The sequence below is a fragment of the Cheilinus undulatus genome, linkage group 20 (genome assembly GCF_018320785.1).
Source record: "Cheilinus undulatus linkage group 20, ASM1832078v1, whole genome shotgun sequence".
Classification (NCBI taxonomy): Eukaryota; Metazoa; Chordata; class Actinopteri; order Labriformes; family Labridae; genus Cheilinus; species Cheilinus undulatus.
This window is the reverse complement of record NC_054884.1, coordinates 18,968,925-18,981,520: the sequence shown is the minus strand read 5'-3', so window position 1 is coordinate 18,981,520 and position 12,596 is coordinate 18,968,925. Positions and strand designations below refer to the sequence as shown.

The window sequence follows — 12,596 nt, the reverse complement described above, 5'->3', positions numbered from 1 at the left end:
AAACGTCAAACAACAAAACAGTGTTACAAAACACAAGAAAGTCACCATAACCACAGACAACAACAAATGTTAGTTGAAAAACATAAGTATAACTTAATTCTAATCACATGTAAATAAAACAAATATTCACACTAGAACACATGACACAAAATCACTACTTAAAACACCACAAAAATACTGAAATACACTGAAGATTTACAGCTTCAGAATCACAAGAAAAAACAAAAACAGTTAATAAAATAAAATAAAAACAACTTGTAAGAAGAATACAATGAAGAACAGAAAGCAGGGAGGGAGCAGAGAGCAGGAGAGACAGAGTAGAGAAGACAGAAACAAAAGAGACCCTTGAAAGAGGTCTAGAGGAGTGATTTGGAGTGGGCAATCAAAGGGATGATTGACCATTTGACCTCAGTGAGACATGCATATTACATTGGGCGCTTAAGAAGTTAAATGGCTGATAATCAAAGAGAATAAACTGAAAAGCTTAAAACAAATTAAGTCAGCAAATACATCTTTATGAGCATGTCTATGAAATAAATCACAACTAAAGCACACTGAAATGAGTCTTACACAGCAGGAGAATCCCTCTTTAAAAAAAAGGAGAATCCTTCTCAACAAATACTGGTGTATTGTTCAAATATGTCGATCCTTAAACTCTAAGTTTGTAGGAGATGTAGGGCTGTCACAAAACTAGAATTTAAAACTTCAGTATGGTTCAAGTAAAAATCAAAGAATATTGAGTTTTGTACCAATATTGGGTAACTAATTGTTTTTAATCACCAAAAGCTGTTGGCAAAGTCCTGCATTTTGGAACCAAAATTATACCAGTTTTTTATTTTCATTTAATACAATGTGCATGAGTTCACCTACAATTTGAAGAATTTATTCCTCTGTAAGCACCAAATAGTTCTAGTTTTTTGCTTCTTTAATTCTATTGATCATTAAAACAACAGAGATTGTCTAATTTTTTAATACGGCCACAAAACATCAAAAATGTTGACAATCTTAATAACAGTTTGACTAGTGGATTCAGCCCACAAAGTACAATCTCATCCTCCAGTACACAAGATTCAACTCAAGACTCATCAGGTCAACTAAGAAGCAAGAAACTGTATTGAGCCGTTAGCCTAAACACAACTATTAGTCATCAGGAAACAGCTTTACTGTATGAGGTTCATCAGCATAAATTCCCTTTGAATGGACTCCAGATTTGCTTTAAAGAGGGATTTTTGTAGCACTTAAAATTCCATTTTGTACATAAGAAACAAATATTGAACTGAAACAATGTCAGGGACCTTTAAGTGAAGGGCTTAGGCAGCTGGAGGCTTGCTTACCTTAGACATCACGTAGCCACATTTCAATCAAATATGTCATAGCATTTGTCTGTCTGCTCAGTAAGTGTTTCAGTCACCGAGTGCAGCCTGTAATCCTTTTTGATTTCTATCCAGGTCTCCACAGTACAAACACAACTGGTCCTGAACTTTGGACTACACTTGGCACTGAAAGCACAGAAACGTGGTCTAGGGAGTAGTATTTCAGAGCCATTACACGCTCACAGCACAGTATCTTTAAAGCAAGAAGTGCAAGAGAGTTTGATAACAGTTTAAATGTTTGCTTGTTTTTAGCGTGGCATGTTTCAAGAGGTACTATCCCTTGACCCAATTTGCTCCTCTGACCCCAGTGACCTTTGGCCTTGGAAAGATGCTCAGCATGTAGCACTGCATTTTTTTCACTATAACGTGAAGCTTTAAAGGATTGGAAATTGATTTCACAAGAACATGACATATGTTCATATAAATATGTACTTCTTTGGAGCTGAATTGAATTCTAACAGACAGATTTAGGCACCATTGACGGTTCTGTTAATCCCTGAACAGTTTAATCTGTGCAAAAGCATAAACATACTTGGTATGTATATAAATAAGTGTAAAAAGGAGTGTTTTCTAAGGCAAGCTCTTTTTTGAATTGCAGTGTGTGCTTTTATTTGCCAAGGTGGAGGTCCGTAGGGTAGGGAGCTACACGAATAAACACAGTTAAAGGGAGAAACAAAATTAAGCCGCACACGACAGCACAAACACAACACTCAGACGGCATTGAAAAGACAGAGACACAGTGTATAACACATAAGAATGAAAAAGCCCACATACACACGCGTGATATGACACAACCTGGAGAGAGACAACAACAACACAGAGGCACATCAGACAACAATGTGACCCACTGTTCCCGTTCAATCTTCTTCAGTGTATGTTTTTATTGACACAGGACACGACAACTGGGCTACTTTCAGTGGAGCTGCTTCATGTATTTTCACACGTGCACGCCCACATGGGCGCGCTCGTGAATGTATGTAAGTTTTTAACCTCTCTCACAAACATACAAGGATGCAAAGATTGGTGCACACTACTTATTGTGGTTGTGTATCACAGAACAATTCCTGTTTATTTCCTGTTTTACTTAAAGTCCACATACTTGGGATGCTGGTAGGATATTATGTGGAGGTTAGGATTCATCTGTTAGAAAATCTCATAAATCAATGTAATAAGCCTTAAAATGCTGCATAAACCTCAATAATCCGATTAAACACTACCTTACCTTAGCTAAACTTTTTGCATTAATCCCTTAATGTGATACTTCAACTTAAAAGCACACTTTCCTCACTTTCAGGCACAGAGAAGACTCCTCACAGGTGAACCTTTCCATTGAAAATGTAGACAAACACTGTGGAAATGGTGGTGTATCTGTGATTTGCAGTCATGCATTTGTCTGTGTTGAACCTGTACTGGTGTTAAGTTTGTGAAAAACATGCTACTTCATAGAGAGCCTGGTCAAAAATGTCAAAATGTTTTCAGTAGGCTACGGGTTCCTTTATATTTAACTTTGGTCAGTGTTACCTCTGGTCTATGGTTTGATCCAGGAGGAGGTGGAGTTTGCATTGAGGTCCTGCTGTAACAGAGACCCTTCCATCTTATACCAATCCTCAGTCAGAGGGGAGTCTGGGCTGGGAGCCAGGGCTGCTGCCTCTAGTTTGTTGTCAACAAGGGGGGTGTTGAAAGTTTGGAGGGAGTGTAAGGGAGTGTTTTGGTGCAGGTTGGCGGCAGTGGTGGTGGTGGTTGGATTTGCAGTAGTAAATGAATAAAAGGTGTTAGGATTCGGTGAGCACAAAGATAATGCAACATCGGGTAATAAAAAAGGAAGTGGGGGAAGTTATGGTAAAGCACAAAAGGAAAAGAAGGGGAAAAATGAGGGTATGGGTTTCAAGATGAGTTAGAGGGGGAAGAGGGCAAGGAGGGGGAATGTGTGGGAGGTTAGGGAGGGAAAGACATCACAAGGGAGAGGGGTGGGGGGAGGGAGGAACAAAATTAAAAGGCAGTGCAAGGCAGGAGAGAGAGAAACAGAGAGGGAGAAACAGAAGTGACGAGAAGTAAATTAATGCATGGTCAACTGTCTGAGTCCAGAGACAGAGAAAGACAGATCGTTTATGAGCATGAATGATCATGACATTATGAGACACAACTAAATTCATTGACAATGTGGAAAGATGAGAGAGAGAGAGAGAGAGAGCGAGAGAGAAAGAGAGAGATGAGGAGAGGGACAGAAAATCTTGTAGACAGAGGAAATAAAATATGAAATCAAGCAGTGATGGAAACACAGACAACATGAATGTGGAGAGGTGGAAACAAATAGAGCAGAGCAGAAGAGCTAAGTGTTTATGCATTTGTTGTTCACTATGAATGAATACTTAATGTGTATGTCTGATTAAGATTGGAGCCTTCAATATAAAGATGAGGCTTCTGAAGTCAGTTTGATGTATGCTCTTTCATCCAACCCACCTTTCGTACATGTTTCTTTAAATCAAGAAGCCTATATGAATCTACATATTATGTATGTCATCAATATGTTCTGCCTGGCAACTTACTGTGTTTACATAAGATGTTCATGTTCATGTATCCGTCTCCCGGTGTGAAACGTACCTTTCCGCACATTCCCATCTGTGGCACGGAATTCCCTGGTGTTGAGCAGGAAGCAGGCCCGGTCCTGCTGGTAGCGTTCCCGAGTAGGCCCTCGACCAATCGGGCTCCTCTCGTCAGGGCTCAGCACCTGGTCGATAGTGGGGCAGTCCTCGTTAGCCAGTGCGGCTGAGGCTGCGTCACCGTTCTGTTTGGAATCTGGTGAGAGAGTGGGTGGGAACGCCAGGGGAAAACACAAGCAGGAGAATGTGAAAAAAAAAACAACAAAAGTTGAGGAAAATGCTGCATGTCTGTTAAAAAGCCCAATTACGTAATTTTACTGGTTGGTTCTACTCCTTTAGTTTTTCATTATAAGTTTAGTCTTGCATTATTGCAGTCTTAATGTCTTAATTTTTGTCATATGGATTTAAATCATCCATACTTTGTCACAATTTTTAACTGTAATATGAATTATCGCTCCATCCCTGGGCTAGTGCTGAAATGTATTGCCAGTTCATACAGAACCTCACTGTCATCCATCAGAAATTTTCAGCTCACTAGAAAATGTTTTATGATGTTTTGTTATGTTTTATGTGCATGTTGTCTAGTTAAAACTTTAGTTAGCAGTATGTGTAGGATTCATAAAGAAAATGCCACCTGCAAAACATAATGTAACAAGAATGTACAGTCTGTTATTTATTGCTGCTTTCATACAGAACCTCACTGTTACCCATCAGAAATGTCAGTATATTTCATGTTATTACAGACCTTGCTTATCCCATGGAAATGCACAGCACCCAACACTAACCTAATTAGGGTAATTCACAAATTATCAGAGGTCCCAAGGTAATACGAATCCCATGCGAATGGTGCTTTTATCCCTTAAGTAGGGCCCTGTGATTTCCGCGTAAACGGAACCGCGGAATTGGCTAATAAAAACATAATCTACTATTTAACGCGGAAAATGCATGAATTTGACTGAAATGCTGGGTTTTTTTTAGAAAGAGGAACGTATATTTGGGGAATATGTTCCAGGGGATTACTAAAGCATGGCACAACTTGTGCCTCACTTCACAAACAATCACCCAGCCCCCTCCTAAACAACACAAAGCATGTCAAAGCAGCTGCACGAAACACCAGTAAACATCTCGTAGCTCAACATGGGGCAGTACCGTGCGATATAATGCTGCACCTGAAAGACAAGTCATCTGTGCTACTAGTTATTTTACCTCACCACACCAGAGAGTCACAGAGAGAGTGAGGTGTGTCTTTGTATGAGGCACGCAGCTGAAGTTACAACTTGAAGACCTGCTCACCCCTCAAAGGCTTCAAACTCGAGTTGGATGGACTCTGTAGTCTAAATGATGTTACATCCGAGTATCAGTTAGCTTAATAATTCCTCTGGTAGATACTGTAGGTCCCTTTGGTTGCTCAACAAGCCAACACGTGTCTGCATTAACGTACCAGTCTGATATGACACAGATGAACAAACAGCAATGTATGGAGAGGGATGAGTAAGGAGTAGAACACAATGCAGCATCAAACTGTATGGACTGTTACAGACTGTGAGAGTAAAGAAAAGTTTAGGTAACAGGTTTACTTTTAACCATTTATCTTTAATGTTACTCTCTTATTAAGTTACTATCACTCTGTGTTTGAGAGAACAGAAGGATTTCTTCATTTACATTATAAACATCAGTTAGGACCCAGTGTGATTATACACGCGGATGTGTCTTAAAATGTTGGAAATATCTGACTGTTACACTTGTTAGAATTATTTTATATCAGGGTTATCCAAACAATGGCTCATTCAATAAATTTAAGGTTATTTCTATTTAATTAGTGAACATTTTATTCATTTACATAAACATGACATTATTTTTTATGGAAAAATTAGTGGAAAGGTTAAAAAATGGAATTCAAAAAAATCAAAATGGAAAAAACGGAATTTGGACAAAATAAAACAGATTTCATAGGGCCCTTCTTAAGGTGCTACTTTAAATCATATATTAATTTGTTCATCATGTTTTAATGACAGGCATAGACTGATGTTGTTGTCATCCACCCATAATCTAGCCATCATGTTAAAAATGAACACACATGTTGTGGTATAGCATGTGCTGATGAGTCTCCTGTGCAGACTTGTCAAATATTTGACTGATACAACTTTCTGTTGAGGAAGAAATCTCCTGACACAACCTACAAGAAGCCTCTCCAGCCTGGAAAAGAGCCAAGCAGACAGGATGTAGTAAAAGCACTGATGAAACCAATATTGTCTGCTTCACTGATGACTTAGGCTGTAAAGTAATGTATTAAAGGTGCATTACTGCTACATGTGTCTGACGCCTGATCCTGCTGCATGTTAAGTCCAAACAAAGAGAACAACTATCTGATCTTAATGCTCATGCCAGTGAGAAAACGTGTTAAGTCAGCACAAAATGAGGAGCATTAAGCCATTTTAATAGATAATTGAGTTCATTTTCCTTCCGCATGTTTGTTTTTCCACTGACAGATGGGTGCCCGTAAGGCAACTGTGGACCTACCAGTTGATCATAAATTACACATGAGTTCTGATGGGCCAGTGATTTCTCCAGGGTGGATCTAGACTCAGCTATGCACCATTTCTTGATAGTACACCCACTTCTTTCTCTTGACACTCTAATCCTTAACCTGACCCCTGAAATCATCAGTGTGCATGCCTAAAACTGCCATCAGCAAACTGGCATGGAGTCAAGAAGCATTCTAGTCAGTTTGCCCAGTCTCATCTGGTTGTAAAAAACAATAGAGCTTGAGTATTGCTGCCAAAAAAGAGAAAATGGACATGCTAACAAATTCAGTTTATCGTAGTTTTTAAAAGTCTTAAAGAAAAAAAGACCAAGCACAACAAACAGAACCTCTCACCTCTGTTTATCTCTATTATTTCTTCTTGTGCAAGAGGACAGTCACCCCCTATGCCTCCAGACCCCATCACTCCGCCTAGGACATTTCCCAAGAGCCTTTGCGGTGATGCAGTAGCCATAGCAAGGGCATCTGGCTTACAGTAGTTGGGAGACCCTGGTTGTGGTGCTCTTGGGATATGTTTGTTCTTCTTTTTGGGGAGCTTTTGTTTGGCCATTGCCAGAGAGTAGTACATGCCGAAGTTGTTGACGATTACAGGAACAGGCATAGCTATGGTCAGCACACCAGCCAAGGCACACAGGGCACCCACCAGCATCCCCGACCACGTCTCTGGGTACATATCTCCATAGCCCAGTGTGGTCATGGTCACAACAGCCCACCAAAAACCAATGGGAATGTTCTTGAAGTTAGTGTGGGCACTGGCAGTTGGGTCATCTGGGTCTGCGCCAATTCTTTCGGCATAGTAGATCATTGTGGCAAAGATGAGGACACCAAGGGCTAAGAAGATGATCAGCAGGAGGAATTCATTGGTACTGGCACGAAGAGTGTGACCAAGGACACGGAGACCCACAAAGTGGCGGGTCAGCTTGAAGATTCGGAGAATACGGACAAATCGGACGACACGGAGGAATCCCAGGACATCCTTGGCAGCTTTGGATGACAGACCGCTCAGGCCTACCTCCAGGTAGAAGGGCAGGATGGCCACGAAGTCGATAATGTTGAGGGTGCTTTTGAAGAACTCCAATTTGTCAGGGCAGAAGGTGACTCGAAGCAAGACCTCGATGGTGAACCAGATGACACACACTCCCTCCACATATGTCAACCAGCTGTCGGTCACCACTTCGTATACGATCTCATCGTGGGTCGTGTTGCCCACCAAGACGGTCTCTGTTTTGTTGATGATGGTGTTGAAGGCCTCATGTGTCTCCATGCAGAAAGTGGAGATTGAGATGAGGATGAAGAATAGGGAGCCAAATGCCACATACTGGAAAAAACAAAGAACACAAGAAGAAAAAGAGTTAGATATCAGTTAAATTTAGCACAAAGGAACTCAGCAAGGAATTAGAGGAATAAATACAGCATGAAGAAAACAAATGAGAAAAACAAGGTGCATGTGTAGCATTACTTTTTACTAGCTAAGGTTGTCAACATGTTTGATACAGTGAAATGTGTTTTATAACCATATAATTCTTTATTCAAATGAACTTTAAACTTTTGAGAATGACTTGATTGCACAAAACCTTTTGTAGAGTTTGGCCACATTGCCAGTGTTTTGAGCAGTTTAGTCTGCAGGAGTTTGCCTGCTGTTTGTGTGAGTTAAAACAACAAAAGAACTCATTTTGGATGCATAGGCCTTTTATTTTTGTTGCATATCAATGTCTTTTAATTTTTACCTGTATCATATAAATTTCTGATGTTCAATCAGCTTTGACTATTGCTGTAAAAACTACAGATGTGCCGTTCAGAGATGGATTTTTCACCAAAATGAAGACCAAAGAAGTGTTTTTGGTGGCTGATTCCCAGATACCCTGAAGAGAACCTTGGCACATTTGACCATTGTGGACAAAGTCCAAGGATAATTAGACTCATCAGGCCAGATCAAATGAAATGTGACAGTTATAAGTGATGGTAATAAAAGATGAAGCCATAAAAATAGATGTGCTGTCAGTATCTTGTCATATCATGTGCCATCAGTAAATGATGACACAAAGCATTTAGAAGTCCATTAATAGTACCATGAGTTTAATATTAAAATAATCAGCCCTAGTATTGATGTCACACCCTATTTTTTCCTTTATCTTTATTTTTTAAATTTGATAATGTACTACTATATAATCAAAACATATACATACAAATAAACTACTTGTTACATTCAGTCTGGGACTCTGTGGGACCTCTGACCTTTACAACAAATGGCGTAGAGATGAAAAGAAAACAAGAGAAATTTGCAATGCCTTCATGTAATTCTTAATCTGTGATAGAAAAGGAAAGATCAGTCAAAATTAATACTAACTTTTTTCCGTGGTAATCTGCTAGAGCTGATTGCTAAAGCTAAGCTGTCAGGATAAGATCAATAATTAACTGATAATCTTTAAGCAGTGGTCTAGAAAACCCCCACGTTTCATTCTCTCAGCGTGTTGTCACAGATCTCACTCACTGTTTTGTCATTAGACCCAAAACATGACTGCAGTTTTTCTGTTAACCAGTGTTTGAGATCTGATGTAGGAGATGATGACAGCACGTAAAAAAAAATCTTAAGGTTTTTCACATGTTTTAGTTATCATAGGTCTGGGATTTAGTAAAAGGATTTTTTTGTTCAGTGTACACATCACCTTTTTCACCCAACCACTGAGTAAAATATTCTCAGTCTGTTGTTTGCAGATGACATCAGGTTAAGAAAAGATAAAGGATTCATTATTTTTCAGTGTGGTTAATGCAACAAAAGAAGTTAATTTAACAGAATACTGCTATTTTCTGGGAAAAAGCCATGGGTTGTTGTTGCAACTGTCATATGTTTCAGTGTGCTAAAAGTGTTCACATTGCTGTTTGGAGACTCTCTGTCCCTCTGTGCAAAAATCAAGCAGCTCGGCTTTAAAAAAATGTCTTGTCAATAACGACCAAGCGATCAGAGATGATCAGTCTCTTGTCAAGAAAACTGAGATGTGCCTTTGTTGAAATTAAACACACTGAAATGCACCCATACACAATAACACACGACTGACGCAGCTGTGGGAGCAAATTGGGGTTAAGTGTCATGCCCAAGAGACATCAACATGTAAGACCAACTCTACCAACAGAGCCAGGGTTGCCCCTTTGCTACGTTTGATAACTGCAGACTCCATGGCAGGCACTGAGAGTTTAACTTAACTTACGAATACTGTACATAGGAGGTGTTTGGAGCAGCAGCAGCTCTTATTACCTCATGAATACACCATGTTAAATTTGGACATAATTTTAAAAAATGTGGAAGGAGATTTTCAATATCTTTCGTGATGTTTTTATCTGCTCTCTGGTATTTTCTCACAAACAGATTCACAAAATGATTGAGCTGCTTATGCACCCACTAAACCTGTACGAATAAGGAGAAAGTGTTGTTTCAAACTAGGGCTTGGAAATGTATAGTATAATTTTTAAGACTTGATGTATTTTCAGATGAGATATACTACAATATTGTTAATATTGTCTCTATCTAATAATCAGTAAAATGATTGTGTACAGTAATCTGCTTATTTGAAATTCTGAGTCTAAATGATGAAGATTTACAATTTTATTTTTTATTTTGGAGCATTATTTTTCATGGGCATGGGTCATTTTTATGACATGACACAATGCACTGCATTTGAGGATCCTGTCCTATCATAGTTTTGCATTATTTTTTCATGTTACTTCTGAACAGGGAGGAAAAGAAAGCATGCATGTGCCATTACACACAGAGGGAGAGGAAAAAAGAGACAAATTTTCATCTGGTCCCCTGCCTTTACGCAACTCAGTGTACCAGTGAAGTCTGAAAACAATGCTGAAACTGAAAGTCATTTCCAGAGCCCCTGTAATAGATATCCCCCATTTTTTTTAATCCAAACATTTTGTGAAAGGACTGAAGTTTATGCATATCGTGGCATGTGCTCTGCTTAAAATATCCTGAAGAAAATACAGACACACCTTGAATGCTTTTACTACCCGATCTCTGCTTGTGTTTTTACTGATTATATGCACAGTGGGAAATATCATGGATTTTGAATGTCCAACAGTCCAGCTCTAACATTTTAGTCCTATTTTAGTCTCTGCGACAAAAACTAAATTACCTTTTCATCCCAGTTTTCATCACCAAAGATTTGCAGCTAGTCTGTTTTATTTGAATTCACTGCAAAAATTTGTGGAATGTGGCAATTTGTTTCGTACTGCCAAGAGAAAAAAGAGTGAAGATGATTTTGTGGCTCTTTCTCTCCTTTGAAAGATCAAACTGGGTCCACTGGGTCGTCATAGCACTGTGCCAAGTTGGAGAGATGGAGAGCAACTTTTTAATTCAGTCTCTGTTACCTGGCTGTAAGTACAAACATTGCCACACTATCGATTATGTTCCACGGTTGCAATCCACACAATACACGAGCAAATCACCGTGTTTAGGCGAAGTTTCAGTGCAAGGAGAGAAGGGAAAGGGGCGAGCAAGCAAGAAGGGAGCAGCTGAGGCTGATCTGAATCATCAGTCATCTATTTAAATGACTTGGATGGATGCAAAAAAATACTAATAATCGAACCTGTTCCTAAAAAGTAATAATGGACGAAAGTTTTCACATTTATGTGCAAACATTATTAACACAGCATGAGATCATTTTTCTTTATGATGCGCAAAAATTTCAGACCAAAAAAAGTGACTCTGTGCAAAAGTCTTAAGACTAGTCTTCCCTGAAGAGAAACTGTAGTCAACCAACATTTTTAGTCATAGTTTTAGTTGAAAAAAATTACCACTACTCTGCTTGCTGTGCTTGTGCTTGCATGCCAGGAAATGTCTAATCCAATCTGCTTCCTGTATAATCTGCTTTTTAAACACATAGTGGTAATACTGTATACTGTAGGGATATTTCTTAAAGGTTCAGCAGCACTAAAAAATGGACACGGTCCAATCCTCATTCCTATTAAATAAGAAAGGCCCTGAGTTTTTTGCATTACTGACGTTTTTCTTAATTTTTTGTCTTGAAATATGTGAAAAAGCACATATATTTAAAATCTATCTGCTTGCTACCTCATCATCAGATTAAGATAGAAAAGGACATAAATGATTTGAAGTGTTGCACTTGAGGTGAACTTGAGGTTTTAAACAAACATGTTTCAAACTGCAGGGCTCAAGATGCCTTTTTTCTGGGCTGTGGTCTTAACTTTTTCCAAAAAGAAACATTTAATATTGCTTTCTCTCTTTCAAGTTGAAATGTTTTTATTTTTATTCACCCTCTGCCCCTTCACATCTGAAGAGTGCTGTAGTAGAGGCTGTTTGTACAAGTAGCATCCTCTATACTCCAGTGTCTCCATGCGCCATGTTTGTTTGTTCACTTCCAATGGCTTTGTCCTCGGGGCACATTTCCTCGCTATAAAGCAGCAAAATAAGCAGAGTTCCACCACTGAGACCTCTGTTGTTTTCTCAGGGTTTTTTTTCTGGTTTTCTTCATTTTTTATCACTCACAGGCAATTTTATTATTTCATTACCACTGGCCATCATCTCTATGATCTGCAAGCTTACTGTCTATATTTACCCGAGCTTTTTATTCTTCTGTAACCAATTCAATTGTCACTGAATCAATTAAAGTCGCGTGATAACTTGAGTGTGTGTGTCTTCTGCACAATCCTCCCTCTGCTGTGGTCCATTCCTACAGGCTCTGCAGTGTATTTATAGATGCAGTATACTGTGTGCTTTATCAAATAAATAATAAAACACAGACATGGCCTGAAGAGCAAAAGAGAAAGGTAGTTCATACTTGAGTGGAGCACGTATATATAAGAAGCCTGAGTGCCCTCAATGTACCGTGCGTGTCAACGTGTATTTTTGACGTGATGCACTTATGTAATATCAAGAGCAACATGCTTGAAAGAGGCCCGCTTATAACGAGGCAAATGGAGGGAAACTGTTGGAGTTATTTTTCTTGAAAGGTCTCGCTTCTCTCTTCCAGCTTTTCTTTGAATTGGATTTTGGATGAGAGCCTACACATTTTTTCTCCAAGTGCCTCCATGACAGAAAGCAGAGGACTTAAGATGCTG

General features: G+C 39.1%; 1 protein-coding gene and 1 long non-coding RNA gene across 3 annotated transcripts in view; one reads left to right on the top strand and one right to left on the bottom strand.

Moving 5' to 3' along the window:
- Positions 1 to 12,596, bottom strand: part of LOC121528234 (potassium voltage-gated channel subfamily C member 1-like) — a 67,850-nt gene that overhangs the window by 18,800 nt on the left and 36,454 nt on the right. The window contains exons 3-5 of one of the 2 annotated variants that reach the window (XM_041815560.1): positions 6,852 to 7,833; positions 3,975 to 4,169; positions 2,895 to 3,023 (exon numbers count right to left, since the gene is read on the bottom strand). In XM_041815560.1, coding sequence (XP_041671494.1) covers positions 2,902 to 3,023; positions 3,975 to 4,169; positions 6,852 to 7,833 — 1,299 coding nt within the window. In that variant the 3' untranslated portion in view covers positions 2,895 to 2,901. The remainder of the gene's footprint in view (positions 1 to 2,894; positions 3,024 to 3,974; positions 4,170 to 6,851; positions 7,834 to 12,596) is intronic. The other variant, XM_041815561.1, reaches the window with a different exon arrangement.
- LOC121528236 overlaps positions 1 to 12,596 on the top strand; it is a 56,856-nt gene that overhangs the window by 21,363 nt on the left and 22,897 nt on the right. The gene's annotated exons all lie outside the window — the stretch shown is intronic.